Raw genomic sequence first — 25,405 nt, 5'->3', positions numbered from 1 at the left:
TGGTACAGTTTATGTAATTCCCATTCACTGAATTCCTTCATTATGTTATTTTAGAACAAACTGGGTTATTATCTTAATGTGTGCAAGTTCAGGAGGTTTAACATTTTTCTACCAGCTACAACTTAATTGCAAGTTTGAGCCTCATACTGACAATTGCCTAACTGAAAAAGAATATTAAATTCAAACCAGTGGAATAAAATCTAAATGCTAGAGTGACTATGGCATTACTTTTGAATTTTCTCATTTTATTGGTGCTCCCAGTATGCATTAGTTCTACCTGAAACACCACTAAAATATAACATCTCCTGCTCAGTTACCTGAAGAATCCTTCTCTGCATCACTTTTATGGCTGATCTCGAAGTGTGGGACCAGCCTGGAGCATCACCAGTGTAACAGCTGAGACAGCTATAGGTGACCAACTCAGAAGGGAGAAGTTTGTGAGTACTTCTGCAATGAATTTCCCTTTCAAGGAGTTGGTAGGATAGGCAGCCTTCCCATAGGGCAAATGGTAGGGCTCAGCACTGGCTATACAGACACTACTTAAGCAGCAGAGATCAGGACTCATCTCTTCTACCATCTTCCCTTTTCCTCCAGCCACACTTCTCTTACAGAAAGGTCTTTACAGAAAAGGACAGGCACAGAAACCCTGCCTGTGCTGTCCTTCCTAGGCAGTGCTTAAGGAGGAGGATGGATGAATCACTTTTTCCATCTCACAAAAGCATGCACTTCCATCCTCAGCCCATCCACTGTCAGCAGCCTTCCTGCAGCCTGGGAAAACCAAGGAAGAAAGCAAGCACTGGATCCTGGTGCACACCACTGTTTCTGTCTCTCAGGAAGTCTTACAAAATCCATTTGTAGAGGGGCTTTGGAAAATTGTGATTCAGTTTATTTACTAAAATAAGATTTATTTCACTAAGTCCTCCCTGCATTTTTAAGTGGTTTGTTGAAAATCTTCCAAAGGTTGACTCGGGAACCAAATTCATTTAAACTTAGTAGAAACTTTCTTTTAACCAAGTACATAAGAAGCAAAGGCCATTTGCTGCTGACTGGCCAAACTCAAGATGAGATGAAATAATCCTCATGCTCCTTTGCCCCAGCTTCTCCACCTTCTCCCCAGAAGTAACAAGGCAGGAAAGGCCCCTTCATTCCTCTACTGACACCACTGGGAGAGGGATAGATGCTCAGTGCCCACAGTGAGAGCACTGAGATGGCACTGAGCCACCTTTTAAACAGCACTTTGGCTGCGCACAGTGAGGGAGCTGGGCATTGTTATACCTCACAGGCTAACCTGGCCCTCAGACAAACAAAACATGACACTGACAATACTCCAATTCCCTCTATTTCCAGCAACTTTGTTCCAAGTGGGAGAGGAACATCAACATGACAACCTGCTCCATGACAGCTTATTGAGGATCATGTCCACCACATTACACAGAACAGCTTGAAGTTACCTTCCCCTTGTGCAGCCCTGAGCCCTGCTGCATTTAGAATGGTTTCCTTTACTGCCCAACTCACTGTTCCCTCCTGCTCTCACTGCTCATCTCCTCCTCTTCTGGCCTTAGTCCCAGCCATGTGCTGCCAGCTTCTAGACAAATCACATCCACAAACTTCCTCCTTCTGTCTCCTTTCCACTGTCCACTCCCACACTCTCCTGAAGTATCTTCACCAATTAGCCACCTGGCAAGAAGAGTATCTTCAAGTTCATAAGGTGAACATTCCTGGACAGAAAAGCACCAGTTAAAAAAGAAGGGTGGGGTTGGCATGGAATAGCCAGGGAGAAAAAGCAAAACAAACATGCAGTGAAAATAGGGTAGGAAAACAATGTACAGACTTTAGAAATTCCATGCCTGATAGTATGGATGGCCAACTGGGTTTCAGCAAACCTTAGAATGAATAACATCCTGCCTTACTTCTACTCTATAATCTGGTCTTCAACAAAAGTACAAAAGAAAACCAGAAGAAAGTGGCTGGAGTACTTTGATAAAATTTTTATGGGCTGTGAGACGCTCTAAAATTCATCACTAAAAGAATCCAGAAACACAAAGAGCTAATGTGAGGGCTTGCATTTTTGTTTCAGCAGAAGAAAGTACAAACCAGACCAATATCAAACACAGCTCATTTTCAGAAGACACAGGGTGGTAACAAGCAGTTGTGTTTTGTAAGAATAAGACATCAAGAAGAGGAATGCATCTTACTTTTGACTTTTTTCTAAACATGGATCTGAGGTCGATAAAGGCGAATGAGCTCACCTCCCAGTAGAGATAAAATTCCACTCATACAACTGATTAGCTGTAAGACAGTCATACTAAAACTATTCCAATCAACCCCTCCTCCCAAAACCTTCCCACAACACCCCCCAATGCCACCCACAGCTCTCAGTGCATTGGAAAAGTAGCTGCTGACAAATGGGAGTGCTGTCCATCTACTGAGTTTTCCAAGTGTTATGTTTTGGCCATTTATTGGCACAGCTACGTTGCAAATGAACTTCTCACTCACTGATATGTTCCAGCAAAATTTGACCTAAGCAAAGCATACCCAGTAATTTTGGCCAAATTGGCAAGGGATTATTAAGATTGCTGTTATTTTTACTTTGTTTTGACTGGCTTTGAAAAGGCAGTCCTAAACAGGCTTTTCTCACTTTCTGGAGCTGTAGGGAGCCAAGGAGGTATCGTACTGTACATGTAGAAGCTATTGTGTGTCCACACACTGCTGTGCCATTACAGGCTGCTACTTGTACCTCCTCACTCTGATTTATCACTCAGATATGAAAAAAAATGCACTGTTGTGCAAGCATTCCTTCCAAACTTTGATAAGGGAAATGATATTAAAACCCATAGGGGCATACACAGACTTCCACAACTCCTGGTGAATGCCACATTGTTCTCATGCTCCCTACCTTTTACCAACCAGACACTGAAGTTCCTACTACTTTTCTAGAAATATTCAGAGCCTCCTAGATGGTGAGTTTCTGACTGGAAACAGATGAAACCTTCTAGTGATGGGAGAAAAGAATTGTCATGCAGACTGACAATCCCCTCAGTAGTTTTTGCAGACATAGTCTGCGGAATAATTCTCCACCTCCTCAGACTTACATCCTGTAGGTGTAGCTTCCACCAGTAAGAATTACTTGGCAGTAAATGTTGCATTAAATATTGAACTGCAATATTTGGCTACATACACATTCATTCCAGCACTAGATTGAAATGTGAAGAGATGCCACAGCAACAACATAATTGTAACATAATTTAAGAAGAAAATTACAACTGTCTCAAAGAATAGTAGAAAAGTTTGAGTTGGAAGGAACCTTTTAAAGGTCATCTAGTCCAATCCCCAGTCACCTTTCCAATGACCTTTCTTGCCCCTGAGATTGTGAACACTGTAGACAAGCAAAGATACATTAAATAACCCCTATCGTCTTCTCTGCATTGACAGGCTTGTGGTCAGATGGTCTAAGTTCAGTTCTGCATCTCAACAGTCAAGAGGAAAACAGTAAAGAATGGTCAGCAATACAAGAAACTTTCCCTACAAGTAATAAATTAATGGGTCAGCTCTCCCTAGACTGCAGCAGCAAAGACCACGTGGGGTATAATAGCACAGATATTAGCACAGGAACTTCAGATATGCTGACAAGCTTGCTGGTGGACTGTGAAAACTCCATCATTTGAGCTCTTTAGGGGAAAGTTAGACCCATCTGTGTTGGCAACAGTAGCAGAAATGGCATATCTTACAGTTTACTGGGACATAAACAAGGAAAAAAAGCCCTGTCAAATCTAGTAAGTGCTTATTAGTTGTACTGTGTACAGAGTCTCCAAGCGATGAAGGCCTCTGTGTCACAGACACTTCTGTGCGCACCAAGTACAGTTTACAAAGCATGCACTGCCAAGAAACAAGAGGGCTGAAGGAGGGAGTTGGTGATATTTTCTTTACTAGGGTTGAGAACCTCAACCACAGTGGTATTATCCAAAAGACAAGAACCTAGTTTGCAAAAATAGTCAGTACCAAACCCTGGCTCCAAGCTCCCTTAGGTGCCTTCAACTCCCAGTTAATTATTTAGTAAATTAATACGATGACTGAAAATCAGCACACAATGGATGTAACTCCTTGTCAAACACTTTAAAAAAATCCATTTTACTAAGGAGAACTGAGCTCTTGGGAGATTTACATGACTTCCCTCCCAACATATCATGAGCCTGTGAAGAAGCCAAGAGAGGAAGCAATGTCTCCTGAGAGCCTAAGGCTACAAGCAGGACAGCTTGCCTGGAGGCTGCAGCACCTCCTGCACCTCACTTCTGCTCTATCACTGGCTGTGAGCACAGGTGGGACACCCACGCAGTAAAGACTGAATATCAGAAGTACATACAGCTTGGCTGGCTGAGCTCATGCTGCTTCACTGCACTTGGGTGAACTGGGAGCTGTGGGATCAGCTGCTGCCTCCTGAGCTGGCAGCCAGCTCACCCCAGGAGCAGTGACAGGATGATATACTGTACACAAGAGGGAAACACTTCTTGCTTTTGTTTTTTTTTGGTAATAGCTCCTCATAGGCTCCTATATCATGCAAAGCTGGTATTGAGGCTTTCTCCTGACAAACAATGCATATATTTAAGTACCTCATGTGTGAACAGGCCTGAAGAGCTTCAGAGTGTAAAAAGTGCACTTCTAGTAATAAAAGGTGGTACTTATATGTTGTCTGAAGACAGTACAGAAATCTAATCTCTTTAGGGGAAAAAACCTCAAACCTGTTTTGAAATCAACATTTCTGATTTTGTTTGTTGGGAATAGAGCACTCTGAAGGTGAACTGGTACACTGTACTAATGACTACTTTTCACCCTGTGCATTCATGATTTACACACTTTATTGAAAATATTAAAATTGCTTGATGCTAATGAACTTTGCTTGTTGGGATATTTTTGTTTGTTTTTGTTGTTGTTATTTTGTTTTGTTTGTTCCTCATTATGGCAAATACAATCTAATTGACAGGAATGGCAAACGAGATCTAGATGAAATCTAGTGGAAACCATAGGTGAGATGTCCGGCTGATACTAACTGGGGTAGTTCCATTTTCTTCTTGAAGCTAGCAATTTTCTTGTAAGGGCATCTGACTACTGTCTACTGTCATCAGAGAGGCTTCAAAAGAAACATGTATGGGCAAAGGAAGGGGAATGGCAGAGACACCACCTACAGGACACCTGACTATCGCTGGTTCAAAAAAGAGGAAGACACAGTGCAATGACAGATCAGAGAGTATTTAACTTCCTTCCCCACCCCAGGCTCTCCATCAGTTTTTTTCCAGACCACAGGGAAACTACCAACAGCCACCTGTACACCTCCCACGTCTCATTTCAAGATCCTGAGTGGATGTCAGAAGTCTTAAGTTTTGTGGCTACTTCTCAATTCAGGAGTGAATTCAGCAGAGGTGAAGGTGAACTGTATGGGAAAGGTCACGTGCAAAAGTTATCCCAAATGCACCTGAGTTTTTGGAGCTTTTCACTGAAGAAATCAGAGCAGTCAGTTTTAGCCCATAGGAGGAGCATGAGCTTAAGTCCTCTCTAACATGGAACATCTTTTTTTCACGCTTTTTCTCAGTATAAGTTCTTGTTCCGTCGCACTCCACTGTGTACCCTAAAATCTGGAGAAAATCTGTCCTATTTTTGACCTGGGAGACTATAACTAAATGTAGATAATAGCAGACAACTGCATATTTTTACATACATTACATGAAATTATAGCAATATTCTTCCTTGCTGAAGTGATATTTTCCCTTAAGCTCTCAAGACCTTTGTACTTACTGAAAATGGTTGTGTGTGTGGCACTTTAATGTAATGACACAATCTGTAAGTACAATAGTCTAAGTTAAATAATGCTTCCTCACAAAGTTTTAGGCACACAACTAAGGAGTTAAGTAGTTTCCATGTTTGTTTTTCCTGGATCCTGTTCTGAGACTATCTTCCATAGCTGGAAAAGGTCAACATCCTACCATTAATACAACATTATTCCCACAAGTTTCTACAACAAAAAAACTTTTCATAAACAAAAGCCATTTTTTAATGTGGTGCATCAAGAGCCATGTTTACTTGCACTGTTATTTTGCCAGTACCTTATGGTTTAGAAAAGATAAGGCTATTAACAGAATTTAAAATACATATTTTTTGATCTTATTCCACATTGGGAATGAAAGAAAATGTTACTAAACTGTCCTCCCAACTTCCTCTCTTGAGGTCAGATAACTTGGCAATCTATCACTTCTGAAAAAGAAAGTATACATATGTGTATTTGAAGGAGCCAAGACATGTAAAAAAAAATCATATACAATCATTCAAGATTTTCTGAACTTTGCTCTGAAAATAAATAATGCTGACATTAAGAAACCAGTTTGAAGTATTTTATAGTTATTAAAGCAAAGCCCCACAAATCTTCTCATAATCAAAATGCTCAGAGGAACTTCTCTGCTTTGACTTAACTCTCTTTGTTCCTATGCACTGGTTGGCAAGCATGGTTCATCTGGGAAATGCGCATACATTTATAGCCTTTCCATTTGTCAGCTTTCTGTAAAACTTCAAGAGTGTTCACAAAAGCAGTACCAAAATACTTGCATGACATCTGGCTAAAATGTAAAAGGAAAAAAAACACTGAAGAGATGTGAGTTTGTTTGTTTGGGTTTTTTTCCTTCACATACAGTATCTAACTGCAGCACCTGTTTGGATTGCTCATTTGTTCCAAATGCATATGATTCACATCCCTTCTTTCCTCAGAAACAAATATACAAAACTGCAATGTACAATCCAGAACATGGATATCACTATTTCTTCTCTTTGAACTTCAAATCTAAAGTAGAAAGAATGTATTGGAATGGTGGTATCTGAATAAGAAGGTGCAGTAGGTGGAATTAAATATGTGATAATCCTGAACTCTGAAACACATAAATTGTTATTACCTGTTAAGATACTTGATGTGCCTCTTCCCTATACCATGGCTTCCCAGGGCAATCCCTGAGCTTGTTCATGCTATCAGTTACCAGTTTTAGATCATAAATGCTCCTGCTGAGTTTCCTGACATGAGGGCACACATGGAAACCTGAAGAGCTGAGGCACTCTGTCAGCCCCTGCACTGCCCACAGTGTCAGCACTGGGTCATGGTACAGGTCTGCCTTGATCTCTGGGTGCATCTCCTGGGGACCTCTTTCTTTGAAGGATTGTTTCCTCCCCTACTCCACTAAGGAAAAGGATTTTGTGTCAGGGAAGCAACTTCTGACCTTTGCCTGACACTTGAGCAAGATACAAACCTCTGTAAAGTTTCATACACTCAGAAAAGCTTTTCATTCCCAGCACTGAAATGTGGGAAGGTCCTGCATTTCCTTTGGAGCGTCCCCAAACCCTCAAAGCTCCTTTCAGGACCAGGCTCTAGGATCACAGAGCATCCCGTGTGTGCATGAGTCTGTGGGGTACCTTTGACAACCATTTGCATGGAGCAGCATCAGCCTCACAGACACCTGGGTGGGAGCCCACTCCCCAAAGCTGAGGAGCTTCTGGGGAATCATTTCTGCAGCTCTCCTTCCAAACCAGCCTGGGACAGATATGGAAACTGAGAGCCAGTCCCTCCTCAACAAGCACTCAGGCAGCATGGAGCATACACAGGGACACACCAGGCTGGATGAAGAGGTTGTGGAGGCTCCCAGCTGGAGGTATCTAAGAAACCAGAAGCAAGATTTCTTTTCATTACTAAAATGGATTGGGAATGAGAGTCAGAGAGGAAAGATGTGCCCTGGTGGCCCAGGATGATGTACCAGCACAAGAAGGGGCTGTGTTTTTGAAAATAAATGAACAAAGATGTTCAATGGGTAGAAGAGGGACTTTAGGGTCAGATGGATGCAGATAGTTATAGTTCAGTACAGAATAATGCATAAGGGGAAAACCAGTCCAAATAGTTGTAATTTCAAACATCTTTTTATACCTGATTGTGGATTACACAAGAGATGAATTACACAGGATTGATGACTGGATGAGCAGGTCAGGATTTTGTAAGTGAATTTCTGCTTCTATCCATGAGCAAGACAGCAGTACCAGGTGCTGCTGAGTGCTGCCTTTTCTGAGGAAAACACAGAGAGCAGGTGAAGAATAGGTGATGGTTGCAACTTCAATTGAAAGATAGTAAGTCAATTCATAGGAGTAAGATGAGGTAAATTCCCTCTCAGAAACTTTCACAAATTTGTTCAATTTCTGATTTCTAGATTTGTTTAGCTTTCCCTCAAGGAAGGAGTTTTGTTTAGAGTTCTCCATTAAAAGAGCCCTATCAAAAACTCAGGTAACCCATAGCTCAACCATTTTGAATATCAAGAGAAACTGCTTTCACATCCTAAAGATTTGGGTCAAAACCTTGGAAGAAAAAGTGCAAGGGGGCTCTCCCTAGCATCTCACCTAGCTGAGACACTGAGACATGTAATACCCTGACCAAAGGGAGAGGGACAGAACACAGAAAATACTCTTGTAATATAGGGATAAAAGTAACAGCATTCTGAAGTGGTTACAGGAACACACTCAGTTGCACATAACAGAAAGCAAATGTGCAGTTCATATTAACTCAAGCTCCATATTCACCAGCCACAAAGCAGTAAAAATACATCTCACACTGACAGCAACAGAGGAGATTACATCACTTCAGGGACACATTGGCTGTAAGAGAAGCTGGAGGAGCACAAGTGTCAGGCTAAAAGCTGGTAAGAGCCAAGACAGCATTACAAGAACCATGGATCACACAAAGGTACATGCTCTCTGGACAGAGACTAAACTGGCCCCAGTTTCAGGGTGATAAACAAAGCAGGGGATTGTTTCACAGCCCCCATCAGAATTTATTTTCAGCAATTTCAACTGCCTGAGTATTCAGAAGTCAGATAGGAAGTAAATGAAATTCATCAGTCATCAGCTGGCTGATGCTCCTGCATCCTGGAGTGTTTGTGGGTTGTGCAACATTTCCTCTCCCAGGAAAAGAAATACTTGTTTCAAGCTTGAAATGCTTTTTCTTTAGTCACTAGTTCTTAACAGCAGTTTCTTGCTGAGGTTTGCTTTGCTTTGTCTCTGCTTACCTCATGACACTTTTGTATCTAAATATTAGTGTTTTATTTGAAAGACTTGACTTTTGTTTGGTTTACATATTGCTATGTATACTTCTACAGCTTTTCTTTATTACTACCATCCTCTCCTTATTACTACCATCCTCTCCTCCTTTCAGCCCATTCTAAGCAACTCAAGGAAACTTCTGCTTGTCCTGTGATTACACCAAAAGCTTTGTGCCCAGGGAAGGAGGCATTTCTAGGAAGGAAATCTCAATAATATTTTGCTTTGGAGAGTAGTAGATTAGTATCTCCAGACAATTTTATCTCAATTCTCCCCTGACGGTCAAATTTAAGCCAAGATGGCTATTTCCTATTTCCATTACAAGAAACTGAAAGGTTCTCACAGAAGACTAAGCTGGAAGCTTAAGCATTTCCCTCCTGGACCCTCTGGAATGTCTTCCTTACTGCTGCAGTTTTGATTTAAAGCACCTGGGTCTTCCCTGATCAAACACAATGTAATTTGCCTGTGATGCTTCTGCTTTCTTACAAAACACACTCGAGCCTCTCAAGAATTCTTAGATGCTTAGTTAGGTCTTAAAAAGCCAAAGCTTACTTCTTGACAAATTTCAGTTCTGAAAGCTAATCAGACCAGCAGCTAGAATATGTGACCAAACAAGAATAGTCCTTTTTGCAGGACCTCAACCAAATTGTGTCTGGTGGCAATAGCTGCAGTCTGTTTGGCAAGCATAAGGATGGGGTGGGATACACCCCACAGCTTACAGAGACCTGCAGCTAAAGGGACTCATTTGTGACACGTGCATAAAAGGGATCGTGTACTTGCTTAAAGACACAGGTTTACTGACAGAGGTTAAAAACCCCTAGGAGTTACTAGATTTTGTAAAGAGGGAATTTTGAGGAAGTTTATCCTTGAACTAAGTAGCTAGTTAAGGGATAAGTTAAAGTTTGACCTGTATTTCACTTCATGACAAGAATACATTATAATACTTAAGACAACATGAGCTGAACAATCTTTTTTCTGAAAATTGTGGTATATGTTTGAGTAAACAAATGGCAGGAACAGATGAACAATTATAAACTGATACCAGGCATTGAATTTCATTAAGGGAATGCTCTGAACCGAAAATGAAAATGAAATAGTATTCCACTGGGTACAGGTAACAGCTCTGCAGCCTCTAATTGCAGACACTTCCTGAAATCTTCAACAGAATTTGGTTTAGAGACTTGGGAATGTAAATAAAAAAAATACAGTACAAAAGATCTCTTCTTGAAGCAAAGGATTCACAACTGGCTGCAAGAATGTTTCCAGTGACTGTAAATACATGACTGAGAAGTATGTTTATCCCACAAAAAAGGACTCCTGTTGATTTAGTACACAGAGGCAGGAACACATTTAGCTTTACAATTATGCCTCATTGCAAGGAGGGTTTATTTAGCCAGTTGGTGCTCTGATTTACACCATACAAAACATCTTTGAAGTCACTAAAGTTACACAACCTAGATTAGTTAGGACAGTTTTCTGTCTAGGACTAAGAATAGGTAGAGAAGGAAAATCCTTACAGGGAGAAACCAGAACACAATGTCTGTGAGGAAAAGAGTAAACAACAGCCCAAACTGCAGCTGTGTAAATGCACCAAGCCACAGCCACAGGCTGACAATATGATGTGTATATTTATTTATACCAGAGTGTTTGGGCTTTTATAAAAAAGTATGCTTACTGAGAATGGTATTTAGTGTGTATTTGGTTTGGTAAACATGAGGAGCCAAACTGCCATGCTTAGGCAGGAGATGCTGAAATTATATAGAGGATTTTTGCTGATTAAATGTACACATGACTGATACAATTGGCATTGTATAGCAGAAACTATTACTTACTAAAACTATCACAGTGGCAGCAATGTATAGCCATCTTTGATGGCTTTACCAGAGAGGGTAGCACTGCTGTGGTGTCATGTGTCCCTCCAGTGAGGACTGGAGACACTGGGGAGGGACTTGCTGGGGGCAGGAGGGTCTGCATCCCCTGAGGAGGAGCACCCCTACCCCTCTGCATGTTTCTTGTTCTGCACACCTTGTACCACAGTGGGGCATGGGCTAAAGTGTCCTGCTGAGTGTTGGCACCTTGGAGCAGTGTGAGGGTCACTTGCAGGGGCAGCCCAAGGACACTCTGTTTCTTCCCATGGGTGCTTCCTCATGAAGCAGTCTCATCTTCCTTGGTCTTGGTGGTAGCCATGGATCCAGACTAGCCCCAACAGACCTGTTCTCCACTTCCCATTTATCTGGAATAGCTCAAGCATCTTTAGAGGCATGACACAGAAGGATGTTCTCAGCAAGCCTGTTCTCTAGTTCACTTGACTAAGGTTACCACTGCAGATCAGGCCCCAGACATGCTTGATCCCACGGAGTTGCTCTGCACCTTTAACATCACTCCAGCACATACCATTCCCTACTCCAGAGATGCTTGAGCCATTGTGCCAGATTGAAAATATGCCTCTACATGCCTGACAGGCCCTGAGAAAATAGCTCTAAAGATGCAGGGGTGAGCAGCTCCCTGCTGAGACATTGACTGTGGCTCTGTGCATAGACCCATCCATGATCTTGGGTCTGCAGGTCTACATGGCCTAGCAGAATTTTCTATGGTGGCCAAAGCTGTATCAGCAGATATATTTTGTGATTAAACTTTTCAGATGGCTTTACAGTTCACTAAGCAGCTGTCTTTGACATGGTGTCTCTCCTCAGGCTGCTCTGCTGTTTTCAGGGGGGGTTGTGGGTGTATGAGGGTGTGTGTAATATTTTTCTCTCGTCTCCTTTGACGATAAAACTCTATTCTGCCTCAAAGAAGTTTTTGGTTTTTCCCCCCCTCCTCCACTGTGCTGAATTCTGGATCTCTCCATCAACTTCTCTAATTTTAATGCTGTTGTCTAACTGGATATTTTAACTTCTTCTATTTTACATTTATATTTCATAGCACATCTGTAGGATGTGAGAGTTCACTGCATGGATGTTTCAAACCACACCATAGGATCTTGGCAGTTACACATGACTTCAGAGATTTTATACACATATATCTGACATAGAGAGGAAGTAATTAAACCATATGGACCTCTCCTATACAGTAGGAAGCACAACACAAATCTTCTCACTTGATTTATTATAACCTTATGTCATTTAGCAAAACCAATTCTGCAACCATCTGAAGGAGGGAAGCCAGCTGAGGAGAGGAGAGGGAGGAGCTGCATGGGGAGCTGCAATTCTGAGCAGTTTTATGTGGTTTTTTATTTTTAATGCAGCTGTGCAGGACAGTCGAGACCTTGCTGGCAGCACCAGGTATGAGGCAGCAGAGCACAGACTCTGTTGTTGGGTTTGTGAGGTCTTGTAACAACAAGAAAAACCAATGGATCTGTCCTCACACATTCACCTCTGCCTCTGCTCCAGTGGCAGGGGCTAAGGATGAGGAGCTGCAGGGGACAGCAACAACATCCTTCTCACAGAGGGAGCCCATCCCTCCTCTGTCCTGCAGCCTCACTCTCTGAGGAGGGGTTGAAGGTCCAGATTGGGCTCATGCAACCTAGCTTGTCCTGTCTACAGGACTGTCATGGAAAGGGATCAGTCTCACAGTGGTAAGGGATGCTCTGCAGTAGCAGCACAGTCATATTTGAACTGAAGAGTTTCCTGTGGAAAAAACATTTTATCCATAAATTTGCATGCCAGTGCCTTCCCTCATTAAATACTGGAATAAGGGATATATATGGGTCCAACACCCACATCATCATGTGGTGCCTTTGAGCCCTTTCTGCTGGAGTCCCTGTGCACTGGAAAGAAGCTGTCACTGTGCCCCTCTGCATGATGCTACCTCTGCCACAAACCTGGAAGGGTTAGCAATGCTTTTGGCACCATACAAAGAGCCACATGCAAACAGCTCCTGCCCAAGGAGCTCATATCCTAACACAGACAAGCCCAGACAGCTGCAAAGACCATGGCATCCTGCATGACAGGAGGGAGACCTCATCTCAGAACCAGCTTCCTTCATTCCTCTTCCAGGCTATCAAGACAGGAAGTCCCTTGTAGGAAGCCTTTAACAGATAAAGGGTAGTGAAATGGAAAAGGAAAAGATGTCACATGCTTGAGAGTAGATAACAGTTCACCAAAGAAAGAGAAAAGCAGGGGATCTAGAAACTGAAAACCAGCCAAAAGGTGATTTATAGAGAAAAAGGGTTAATTAGATCAGATAAAATAATACAGACATATCCAAGTCTTTATTTGACTGGACAGAAAGACTATGCAAGTTGCCATACTCTGAATGGAGTGAAACAATTTGTACTGGGGAGGATAGCAATTACAACTTCCTTTTTTGCTCTTACACCTCTGCTGTACTTTGCCAACAATCTTGGGGACAAATAAGCCTGGTTTAAACAAGTTTATAAGGGCTAATAACATATCTTTAACCAGTGATATTGTATTTACAAAAAATTAGTTTTGCTAAGTAAATAATAAATTATAAAGATATAAATATCTAAATAATAAATAATACTAAATAAGCAACATATAAACACAGAATTTAATTGAACAACCATGACCCATACCAGAAAAAAACCCAAACCAAAACCATAAAAAACCCCAAAATACTTTTCTTTGCTGGGCCTCTATGATAGCAGTAGACAGAAAGGAATTTTACAGACTAATACAGTCTTTTCATAGAAAAATAGTTTTAGCCTGTGGGAGAAAGAATGCTGCACGGATGCTTTATTTGTTTAGGCTTGCAGCTTTATTCATTGTCTAGAGCTGCTCCCTGTGCCTAAAACACAGATTTCTATCCTTCAAGATCTTCTTTCTGCATGCTCTCAAAGTCCATATCTAATGGTCAATAAAATATATTTTAACATTTGTCATCATTTTCCAGATACATGTAATGGAAACACTCAGGTATACTTCAACAGTCTGGTTAATTATGCAAAGACACTGAAGATGATTTGGAAACCTTTTGTACTAACTGAGGATAATAAAGAACATTTATTTTCTTAAGTGTCAGTAAGAAAATGCTGAGAACAGGCTCAGTCTGCCTTGGCAGATACTGTTTGAGATGACAGCCTGCCCATTCCCACATTCCTGGTCTCTCCAGGTCAGACTCAAAGGATTCCACTAATAGTTTGGTACTTAGCAAAGCAGACAAAAGGAAAATGGGTCAATGTTACTTGCTCCCATGTGACAAAAATACAGAAAATAGAAACAAGCACCATTTGAGAAATTTGTAAAGCCTCAGACATATGTCATGAGAAACATTTACAATCTCTGGAGTATAATTTAAGTGCTAAAGGATGACCTGGATTATCCCTCTTGGATGCCTGTGTGAGCTACCCAGTCACAGAGTAAAACCATCATCCCCCTGCTGCTCTATCTTTAAACTTCTTCTCACAGTAAGCAGAAATTGCAAAACTTGGCTGAAAGCACAGATAATACTTTTGTGCAGTAGTTGAACTGAGTGCTAGAAGTCAAAGCCTGACGGTGTAACCAAATGGACAACACATTTTTCTGAAAACAATCCTGACAGTGCATTTCATTTCCTTAATGAAGTGAAATTCATACGTGAAAAAGATCAATGATACAGAATCACAGAATATTCTCAGTTGGAAGGGACCCATAAGGATCATCCAGTCCAACTCCTGAGTGAATGGACCATGCAGGGATCAAACCCTTGGCACTGTGAGCACTCCATGATGGGAAACTTCTACCCCACAGAGCTGACACACATGCATACATGCATACACACATACACACATACACACATACACACATACAGGAGGATGTGCTGTCTATGCAGACACTATTGACCCCATTGTGTGGAAAGGTGACAGATGAGTAGACACTTGTGACATTCTCTAACTTCAGGTACTTATTTTCTAAATAAGGTAAAATATACTTGCAGGATTTCACAGGAAGACAGGAAGGATAAAACAAAAGCAATTCAAGAAAAAAGGTATGGCAATATTTTTAAGTGGTTGTGAATTGCATCCAAAGGATTCTTATCTCAGCATTGGCTATTATCACCAAAGTTAACTTTGCACTACTCACCTCCAGAAAGTCTCCTTTCTGTTAGTTCTTCACTAGAACTAACTTTTCTAGAATTAAATCTTAAGTCTTGTTTTATTTTCTGAAATAAAATGGTCCTTGATTTCTTACTGCAATTTCTCTTGCATTTTCTCTCCATCTCTCATTCCAATTTGTTAAATGCCGGTGTTCAAATACACTCTTAAAAATGCTGCCCTCAAAATAAATTCCTGAAATATCAGTGAAATACCTTCTCGATTTATTAGCAAACTGCCATAAGATTTGCTTTTTCAATGAGTGTAACAAATCCACAGATCACATAGGTAATGTAAAAGGCATCAGATGGTGTCATTTCAAATGGAAGAGCTGAATCTACAATGCAAATAGTTAATCCAGCATATTGACTTCGGTCATAAGTTTGTTTAAACTGCAACCTTGGTATTCATTCTGATTGATGACAAAAATTCTTGAGCTTTGTCCAATGCTGTTGAATTGTTTTCTCATCACATCAGCTGAGATTGCAAACGTTTCTGATACAAGGTCATAGAAGTATCTGCACAGGTCTAACCTTGGGCTTTAGGAGGAAGGTGCAGTATCTGCATGAATGTTACATACCTTGCCTTTATTTTGCTGGAGATAATGTGTGTCATCCAGGGGAGTTTAAAATTATTAAACTGAAAATGCAAATAAAAAGGTGAATGTGTCCTTTTGATTACCCTTAATTGAAGTATCATTCTTCTTTTCTTCTGTACAGTTCTGTACATTTGATTTGCAAAGGCTTTGAAGGGATTTTGCTTTCAGGGCTGGAGCAAAAGGCAGGGAGTGCAAATTGTTACCATGGGATAGGCTTAAAAAGTCTTCTATTCTTTTGGATTACAAATAAATACAATTTCTATTCATTACTTATGGAATCAAACAATGTTTCATATCTGGTTGAAATAGAAATGTTCTGCAAAAGAGCAAAAGGGTAACGAGGAATGAAAAAATAATTTTTGGTCAATATGCATATTTTGTTTGATTTGAAAGAAAGTCTCCATTTGAGTTAATTTTATTTTTTAAATATTCTTTACAATGTTCTGAACATTTAGAAATGAAAATGTGATTTCTGTGTGAATGTTTAATTGCACTCCTGCATATACTGAAACAAAACACTCTGATTTGCTTTTTAATATATCTTGCATTTTTTTATTTGAAAGAGATTCTGAGGAAGACCTTTCACTGCTTCCCAAATCTCAGATTTTGTGTAGAATGCAGATATGGGAAGTAGAGCTTCTTGCTCATGGGAAAGTCATCTAATCTCCATCCACTAGTTCAAAAAGATCTCTGATGTTGATTAAACATGTATAAACAGAGCTCAGGGAAAAAAAAAAAGGAAACATGCATATTTCACTCAAAAAATGTCAAGACAAATGTACTAGAGGACAGCAATTAGCTAACAACATAACTATCCCTCTACATGGTTGATTAATTTTCAGTGTAGCCCAGGTAAAGCAATCCTCATTAAATAAAACATTAGGTCATAAAGATACCAAGTTTCAGACTGACACAAATTCAAGTTTTGTCAAGCAAACCTGTACACTGCCTGCCTTTGTTAGTGAACTCTAAAGATTTTGGGCCTGTTTGCTGCTAACAGTTCATGCTATTAACCCTTATACCCAAGACTTAGGTGCCTATGGAACAATATCAAGAGTTCAGGCATTTGTGTATGCTGGCAAGACCTTGTAAGGCTGAGTTTTAAAAGTATAAACTTAAAAAAAATCATTGATTTGAAACTACCCTCGCACACATGTGCAAAAGAAAACTGTATGCATGTATCTGAAAGCAGAATTTAGCTTTGCACTGTTAAACAGATTTTACAGTAACACTTCTCCTGTCTTTGCCAATGGAGCTGCCCTCCTCTATCACCTTGGCTAGAGAAAAAAAGAAAATTAAATCTTGAAGTACCACACCCAACTCAATTACAGCATTGAAACAATGAAGAGTGTCATCCCATCCTATCCCATGTATAGTGCTCATTAATACCACAGGCACTTTACTTTTAAATCTGTTAGCATTACAAACACCACCTCCAAATACCTTCCCTCAGAGGGCAGCTTTACCTCTGGGAATTTTCCAGAGACTTAACCTTGGTCTATGAAGCAATGTGAGATTTTGAAGCACCAATTTTTGGTACTTCTATCCATTCTGCTGCAGAATCTGACAGTACTTCAGTAGATATGGGATCAAGTTCACTCCCAAAGCTTTGTATATGGCAAACACTGGAAAGCAAATAGGACATTTTCCAACCCATTTCTGTTTTGCTGACCATCAAAAAAATCCCACAAAATCTTGATGCTGATCTAACAAGTGTTTAGGGGTTGTCAGTCAGAGGGAAGGTGGATGATCAGCCTGGAAGAAGGGATCAAACTTTTGATAAGCTCTAGCTGACTATAATGTCTGCTGGGTGTGAGGATGCTCCTGGGACAGAGTGAATCTTCCAGGAGAGGACAAAGCTGGAGATGGCAGCAGGAGGTTTGATGAGTTGACACAGAGAGATGGACTTGGAACAGGTGAGAGGACTGAAAGGGCTGCTAAGTGCAAAAGGAGCAGAGCCCATGAGATGGCCAGATAGGAATTTGTTCTGGTAGAAGGGACTGGTGACCATAATACAATTCTGGATTATAGCCCTCATGAGGGGAAGTAGAACAGGGGTGTCCAAGGGGGTTAACTCAAGGCAGCTGTGTGGGAGACTGAGGTCCTGGCCAGCTTTATGGAATAGGTAAGGTAAATAATACAATTTACAATTCCACTTGACTGGTGCTTGCAACAGAGGATGGTCAAAAGTCGCAAGTGCTTCTACAGCAATGCTAGAAATCTAAAGAATAAGATTATGGAATTATGGCACTTAGCAATAAATGACAACCCTGACATAAAAGGCATCTCATGCTGGTGAAAGGAGGATAATCTGTAGCATACATAGACTAGTCCATCTACTTTACAGGAACAACAGAAAATGAGATACAGACAGGGCAATGGCACAATACGTGCAGGCTACAACAAAGTGTTACAGAAAAAAATAGGGAGGAGGGGAACATTAGGAGTCCTTGTGGGTGGAAATAACAGAAAGGTAGGACTTGGTTTGTATTTAGGATTCCTCTGTTAAAGACACCAATAATTAAATACTCAGTGAAATTAGAGAAGCTGAACAAGTAGGTCAGGTAGCAATACTGGCCAATTCCAACTACCCACATACTGCCAGGCACAATGCCTCATCCAGATGGGATAAGGAAATAAAAGTATTAGACCCACTAACTGACTTTTTTCTTAGCACAATAAACACTGAGACCCATAAGAAAGAATGCTGCTCTGGGTTTAGTCTCAAGTACTGCACAGGACCTGCTTCAAGAGGTACTATTGGGAGAACTGCTCTGCAAGACCTTCAAAATATAACTGAATTGAATGTTGTAGTGCACTGGGATAAAGTAAGCCAAACAAATACATCACACAGATATCCAATTTCAAGAAGGGGAAATACATAAAAATCACAAAAATAGTAAAAGCCTGAAAAAGCAGTCAAAAAGGCAAGAAGCCTAAAGCAACCTGGAGGCTTTTCAAAAACACTGTACTAAAAATCCCAGTAAACTATGTGTCACATATCAAAAAGAAAGTAAAATGGTTCAATAAAAACTCTGCATAGCTCATAAAAAAAAAAAAAAAAAAAAAAAACAAAAAACTAAGGAGGCTATTGTAGGCAAAAGGGCTGGCATTTAAAACATTGCTGAAATGAACAGGAAAGCCCATAAACAGACCAAGAATAAGTGGCAACTAGGATGGCTAAAAATGAATGAGAAGATTTTGCAGAAGATAACCAAGCTGATAGTAAGAAGTTGTTTAAAGGAAAACAAAAAGCCATCAAGGGAAATAGCAGCACCACATGATGCCAAGAGCTCATAAGGGGCATTGATAGGAAGGCCATAGCAGAGAAACTTGGTGACTTCTCTGCAGAGGTCTTTACTGCTGAAGGTACTTGAGAAGATCTCTATTCCTTGAGACAGAATAATTTCAGATAAGTATGAAGGAAGTAGTAGATAAAACAGGTAAGGCAGGTAGGTGTTACTAAGTGAACACGAGTGGGAGCATTCACCCATGACTTCTGAAGGAACTCAAGAGTGAAACTGCAGAACTGCTGGCCAAAGTGTGTGACCCAGCATTACAAACTGCCACTGCATCAGTGGGCTGGTGCCAACCAAGCTTCCATGTAGAAAGGGGGCTCAAGAGGAGACTTTGAGAACTGTGGGCCAGTTTATTTGAGTTTCCTGCTTGGCAAGGCAGTAGTCCACCTTAAGGAACACAATAACTGAGCTCAAGGATAATCATGGTAAAGCAAGCCTTAGTGACTACAATGTATTTGAATTTTCAAAACTGTTTTTATAAAATGCTTCACTGAAGCTTTTAAAATAAATTATCTTGGGGTTGTAAGAGAGGTGCTCTTATGGACTGAAGGCTGTTAAAGGATAGGAAGAAAAGAATAGCACCTGATGGTCACATTTCAAAATGAAGACATAACACCATTGGGTCCTCTCAGACACATGCTGTAACTGGTTTTTGCAAAGATTCCAATGTGATCTACAGAAGGGACTGAACTGTGAAACATCTGAGTATCTGTAGATGATACTAATCCCTCTTATTTGTTAAATATGATGCTGGTGCTGAGGAATGAGGAGATCTGATGATTTCTCATGCTGGAACCTCCAGAAGGACCCCACCGAACTGGATGGGTACAGTTCTGGTCTGTCACAGAATGAGAGAGTAAAGGGACTAAGGGCTAGAGTGTCACCTTCAAAAGAGAACCAAAAAAGTGACTCACCCTTTTGGAGAAGAGAAAGCTGAGAGGCAATATAACTGAGATTTACAAAATTAGGGAAACAGTGAGTAACCTAAACACAGACCTACTCTAAATCTCCCAGTACTGGAAACAGGGTGTATTTGAGGAAACCAGAGGGAGCTTTGCTTAGAACAGGTCAGACAGTGATTTATATAATTTATATCATTTGAATAGTGCCACTGGAGGTTGCAAAGACACACAGTTACAGTAGCTTCAAAAAAGGACTGGAAAAATTCAGGACGAAACACAGATACTGAAGGAATATTTAAATTGGGTTATCTTGGGTGCAAGTGAATGGACTGCAGAAAATTGCCAGAACTCTGTGCTCCCTATAAATAGCATCTCTTATGGTAGTTCACTTTTGGGAACAGAATAGTGAACTACATGAATAATTAAGAAGATGCTTCTAATGTTATTATTTTGTGGGAAAAAAAAATTAAATATCAGATTTAATCAGATATATCAGTTTACACCAACAGACTTACAAGGAGCTACTGCCATTATATCAGCTTGGAAGCCAGTTAATTATGATATACAAGAATAACACTAACAGTTGATGAAATTATTTTATTGGATTTAAACATTTCCCTAAAATATAATAATGGAGTTGACTTTAGAATATCTGTGTGTTCTATTTTGTTGTTTGTTTTTAATTACAAAGAAACAAATCTAAATCTAAATCTAAATCTAGCCCATGTGTTAAGACTTAAACTTGTACGGAAAATGTTTGCAAGCAAATATCACATACTATATTTCCCAACTGTGTAGCATCCAAAAGCAGACAGAAGTAATTTTAGGTGTACTGGTAATAGCTTACCCTTGGCCACTGCATCAGTGAAAGCAACAGAACAGCTATCTGTAAAGGACTGCTAGTGAACACTCATGTCAGTCTAGGTTAAAAATAAATGTCTGGGCTTTCCCAAGAAGTAGCCTTTATGGGGGGACACAAAGCTGTCTTATAATTTCAGTTTCCATCATTCCAGCCCCTTGCAAAAACAATGGCTAAATGGCTTGAGCACTGTTAGACGCTTGACTTGGGAAGTACAAAAGAGTGCAATTTCTCACTCTATAGAAAGATCAAAAAGATTTCTACTCACTTCCACTTTCTAGAAAGCCTTCTAGGCTGGTGATGAAGTGAGGCTGATTATGAACTTCAATGGATCAAACAGTTGGCCATTGTACTGAATGGAGTTATCATTTCCTACATAAGTGCATTAATGTTTAACAAATTTTAAGGCACATATATTGTTCTCTGAGCAATGCATGGTTTACAAAGAACTATAAATCTCAAGATTTTAGGAGCTACAATAAAAATCTTGAGGAAAAAGAAAGAAAGAAAACCAGATTTTAAAAAATTCATTTAATCCAGGTTTTCCATTTCATTCAAAACAGAATTTCAATACCTTATCAGTGTTTCCCTTTACTCTTTTCCTTCACACCCAGGCATCTCTGTACTCCTTATATTATGTTCTCCAAATGCACCTTAGGGAATGGGTGAGTCTCTTGTTGTAGGAGAACAATTTAGGAGAAGTTGCCATAGAAGAAAATGAGAAGATTAATCTGCTCAGAGAGAAAAGTCTGCTGTCTTTCCTCTGTCTTCTCACTCTGTGTCCTCCACTGAGGCTTATACTATGGTTTCTGGTCATGTGGATTTGAACACTCCTCCAGGAGCCTTGATTTGCACTGCAACTCCACTGAGTTTTTGCCCACTGTGAGAAGGGGAGATGGGGCCAAAGCTGGTCCCCAAACCTGGCTCCTGCAGCCCCAGCTCCAGCCATCTACCTAGATGGAAGGTATGGTTAGATAGACTGGGTATTTGTAACCAGCTAACAGTAAATACAACTGGAACATAAATGGGCTGAAGTGAAAAGAACAAAGACTAAAATGTCAATAAAGACTGGGAAAACCAAAACCAGCTTATGGAAGGACCTTTACTCTTTCTGCTATGAAGATGTGAACACAAAGCAGGACTGGAGGTGGGAACTTCAGGGGGATCATGTATGGCCTGAGAGACATTTCTTTGGAGAAACTTCTCCAAGAAACAACTCAACATTTGCTGTGAGTTGCTAACATAGTTATTAACAATGTCTTGATTCTCTGCTTTTGGATTTGACCAGCTTTCCTTTTGGGAATGAAGAAGAAAGTGCCATTTGCAGGTGTCCTCACAGCCCTGGGAGCAGCTCAGATAAGAGGCAGGAGGTTGCAGGCTAGATGATGCTTTTGCTTAGCTGCAGCAGCTCCCCCCACCACTACAGTGGGCAGATGATGCTTCTGCTGTTTTGTTTTTCTGTTATCACTGGATTTAAGCTGTGTCTGAGCCCAGTGAAAGCTGCAGGGTCAAGCCCAGCCAAAACAGAGTAGAGACAACCTAAAACCACATACCTCTTTCCAGTAGGCCTGCTAGGTGGGTGCACTGATTTGTGCTAGGTTGCCTTTTGCCTCTAGAAACTGCCACTGTGAAGCAGGATTCAGCTTTCCTGTGCCTTTGTGCCTATCCTCACCAGTCCTGAACCAAAAGCAGTGTAGACAGTAGCACAGGGCTGCCAGATGCCCTGCACCTGGAGACCTGGCCCAGATCACCAAAGCCAGGATGAATCTCCATACATCTTGACAGCGTCTCTCTGCATCTAGCACAGAGTCCCAGGAGATACCAGTGGGCATATTTTGCAAAAAAATACTTTTTAAAAAACAAAAGTTACTACAACAAATAAAGCTAAGCCTATTTCCTTAAATGCTGTATCTTAAGACTACAATGACAACAAAAGAAGTAGAGGCATATATAAATAAAGAGCAGGAATTCCTTCACACCTTCACTCCTTTCACACTTTGAAATTGTGTTTACCACTTCAATGAATTCACCTCATTCAACAGATGCTGATGTGCATTCAGAAGCAGCAATCCTAAGAAAATGCTTTTAATTTGCCTGTTTTTTGACCTGTCACTAACAGAGGGTGAATTTCCAGAGGATGGCAGGGCTGACAGCTGGCTGCAGACCCTTGCAGTGCTGCTCCTACCTGAGTTGCAGGCAAGTGACAGCTCTGTGGCACCTGGGCTGGAGAGCCACTGCAGAAGCAGGCTCTGCCAGACTGCTTCAGGCACTCTGACAAGTGCAAACACGCAGGACCTCTATTGTGCATGCGATGAGTCACCTCGAACAGAGAACGTGTGCCGTGCCAGATTATACTGAGCTTTTGTGAAAATAAATATTCCCATTGAGGATTAGCATGAGACCAGAAGCTATGCCAAACTTGACTAGACTCTAAAGGCCAATCTTGTTCCTTAAACCAGATGTTTAACAGAGGTTGTGACATCTGAAGAGATCAGCAGACACAAAACACAGGCAGTGTATGCTAAATCAGAATAAGGTGTATCATTTCAGAGAGGTAAAATACAGAGGGATAAAGTATTATTTTTGAAGTGTAAAATTCTGTAAATCCCCTTTTCCAATACTTTTTCACATCTTGCACAATTAACCACAAGCAGTAAAATATAACTTATGTTTTGTAGCATGTCCTTTTTCTCTTTTTGAGCATCTATTTAAAGGGAGGCCAACCTCATTAGTAAGTGGGTTTACTTACTTTCCTGAGGTAAAACTGAGAGTGGTAAGCAAGTACATAAAATCTGCCCTCACTTTCCCAATCTAGATAGGAAGCAACTCACAGGGAGCTTCTTGTCAGTGGCACCTGACTGCTTCTCTACTGTGGTATTTTCACATTTTCAGCTTTTCCAACCTATGCAGTTAGTTTTGTTTAACTACCTCTTTTTTCTTTCATATTTGGCAACTTGAAATTCAAGGTCATTCAGTCAATAAGGAGCATGAAAAACATTTCAAAGTTGGCAGTTTTGCAACAGATATTTTCATGAACTCTAGTGAGCATCTTACAGCATCAGTTTTTGATTTTCAGTGGGAAAATAAAAAAAAAGTGGGAAGTGGCAGGAGGCACTCGCCAAACTTCATGTGCTGGATGATGAGGGTAAGGCAGTAACAGCTGGAGGGAGCCCCATGGGAAGCTGTGTCTCAGGGGATGGCTTGTTTGTCCTCAGATCATCAGGTTGCCATTGGGTTATTGTAATGGAAAGCAGATCATGAGCAGCTCATGGTCAGGCCATGGGAGTATAACCATAACAGTCCCCATGGCATGGTGGCCCCAGGATCATCTGACTTCCATGGAGACATCAGGACTTCTGCTGTAAACAGCAATGTTCCTTGCCTCCCACCTACACTGTGACTTTCCTGCCACCTCTCCCTCCACTCAGACGTGGAGTCAAGCTTGAGGAATGCAATGGGAATGGGAATGGGAACTGGTGGCTGGCTGTGTGGAGGGAAGGCAGAGGACTGAAAAATCTTATGAGGTTTGTGATAGCAGAACAAGCACATGACCTGCCACCACATCTCTTGCCTGACCTATTCTTAGAGATGGGTGGATGGAAAAGGCTGAGTCACTGTCTCAGCTGCAGAAGACCAAGCTGTACAGAAGGAGCCTGCCAGCCAGGGCTCTAAGCCATACAGGATAGGAGCCCTGCCCTATTTCTCAGTGCTCTTTGTGGCAGGTGGCTAATCCCCTCCACCCCATCTCCTTTCCTCTGCCTCATTCCTCACTAGTTCCTGGAATGAAGAACAGACTGTCAGCCACAACATAATGCCAGGAATTCTAAACAGTTGCCTTTCAGCAGGGATTTCAGGTTTTGCAGGCATGGCTCCTTCTTGCTCTAGTGGAAATCATCTAGAATCACGGAATTATTGAATCATTTAGGTTGGAAAAGATCTCTAAAATCATCAAATGTCTGTATCCCATGCATGTATGTGGTATCTTTTCATCATTCTGATCTGATCAGCTTGTCATGGCCGTCAGATTCCTTGGCCCTCATCTTTTCAGATAGGTGCCTGCTACATATCATAACAAGGCATTCACAACAAACCATTTCTTCAAATCTGCAAGCCTGTGAGAAAGTAAGATGAAATACCAACAACTTTTTCCTGAAAAAGAATAATGGTTTTAGCACTCTTAGCAGTCTAGTGCAAGTCCACCTATAGCAAAATATATAGCATTGAACTTGTACCATCAAGAACAATTTACAGGAAAAAATGTTACTTACACGGCTTCCTTTTTCAGGGAAACACTGACATCCTCCACTGCAGTCTCTGCCTCCACATGGTCCTGTGTATTTCTTTCCACCCTGCAAACCAGAACACACATAACACAAAAGTTAAAAGATATCAGCTAGAATATCTGAAACAACACAATCAGCTTTGATTAGCAGACCTGCTGGGAACTGCTAAAGCAAAGACCAGGATCAGATCGAGGATTTGCAGCTGAAAGCTCTTTAATATATGCTTAGAAGCAACCATGAGTGGCTGTCCAGTTCTTGGAGATCAGCATCAAGAAATATAATGTTACTTCATTTATTTCCCTCCACATTTTCAAAACACTGC

General features: G+C 40.9%; 1 protein-coding gene across 1 annotated transcript in view; it reads right to left on the bottom strand.

Annotated features, from left to right (window-relative positions):
• COL4A2 (collagen type IV alpha 2 chain) overlaps positions 1–25,405 on the bottom strand; it is a 145,239-nt gene that overhangs the window by 78,913 nt on the left and 40,921 nt on the right. The window contains exon 4 of the mRNA XM_036382587.2: positions 25,069–25,149. Within this exon, the coding sequence (XP_036238480.1) occupies positions 25,069–25,149 (81 nt within the window). The remainder of the gene's footprint in view (positions 1–25,068; positions 25,150–25,405) is intronic.

Source organism: Molothrus ater, chromosome 2 (genome assembly GCF_012460135.2).
Source record: "Molothrus ater isolate BHLD 08-10-18 breed brown headed cowbird chromosome 2, BPBGC_Mater_1.1, whole genome shotgun sequence".
Lineage (NCBI taxonomy): Eukaryota > Metazoa > Chordata > Aves > Passeriformes > Icteridae > Molothrus > Molothrus ater.
The sequence above is the reverse complement of the archived record's forward strand: the minus strand, read 5'-3'. Positions and strand labels throughout refer to the sequence as shown.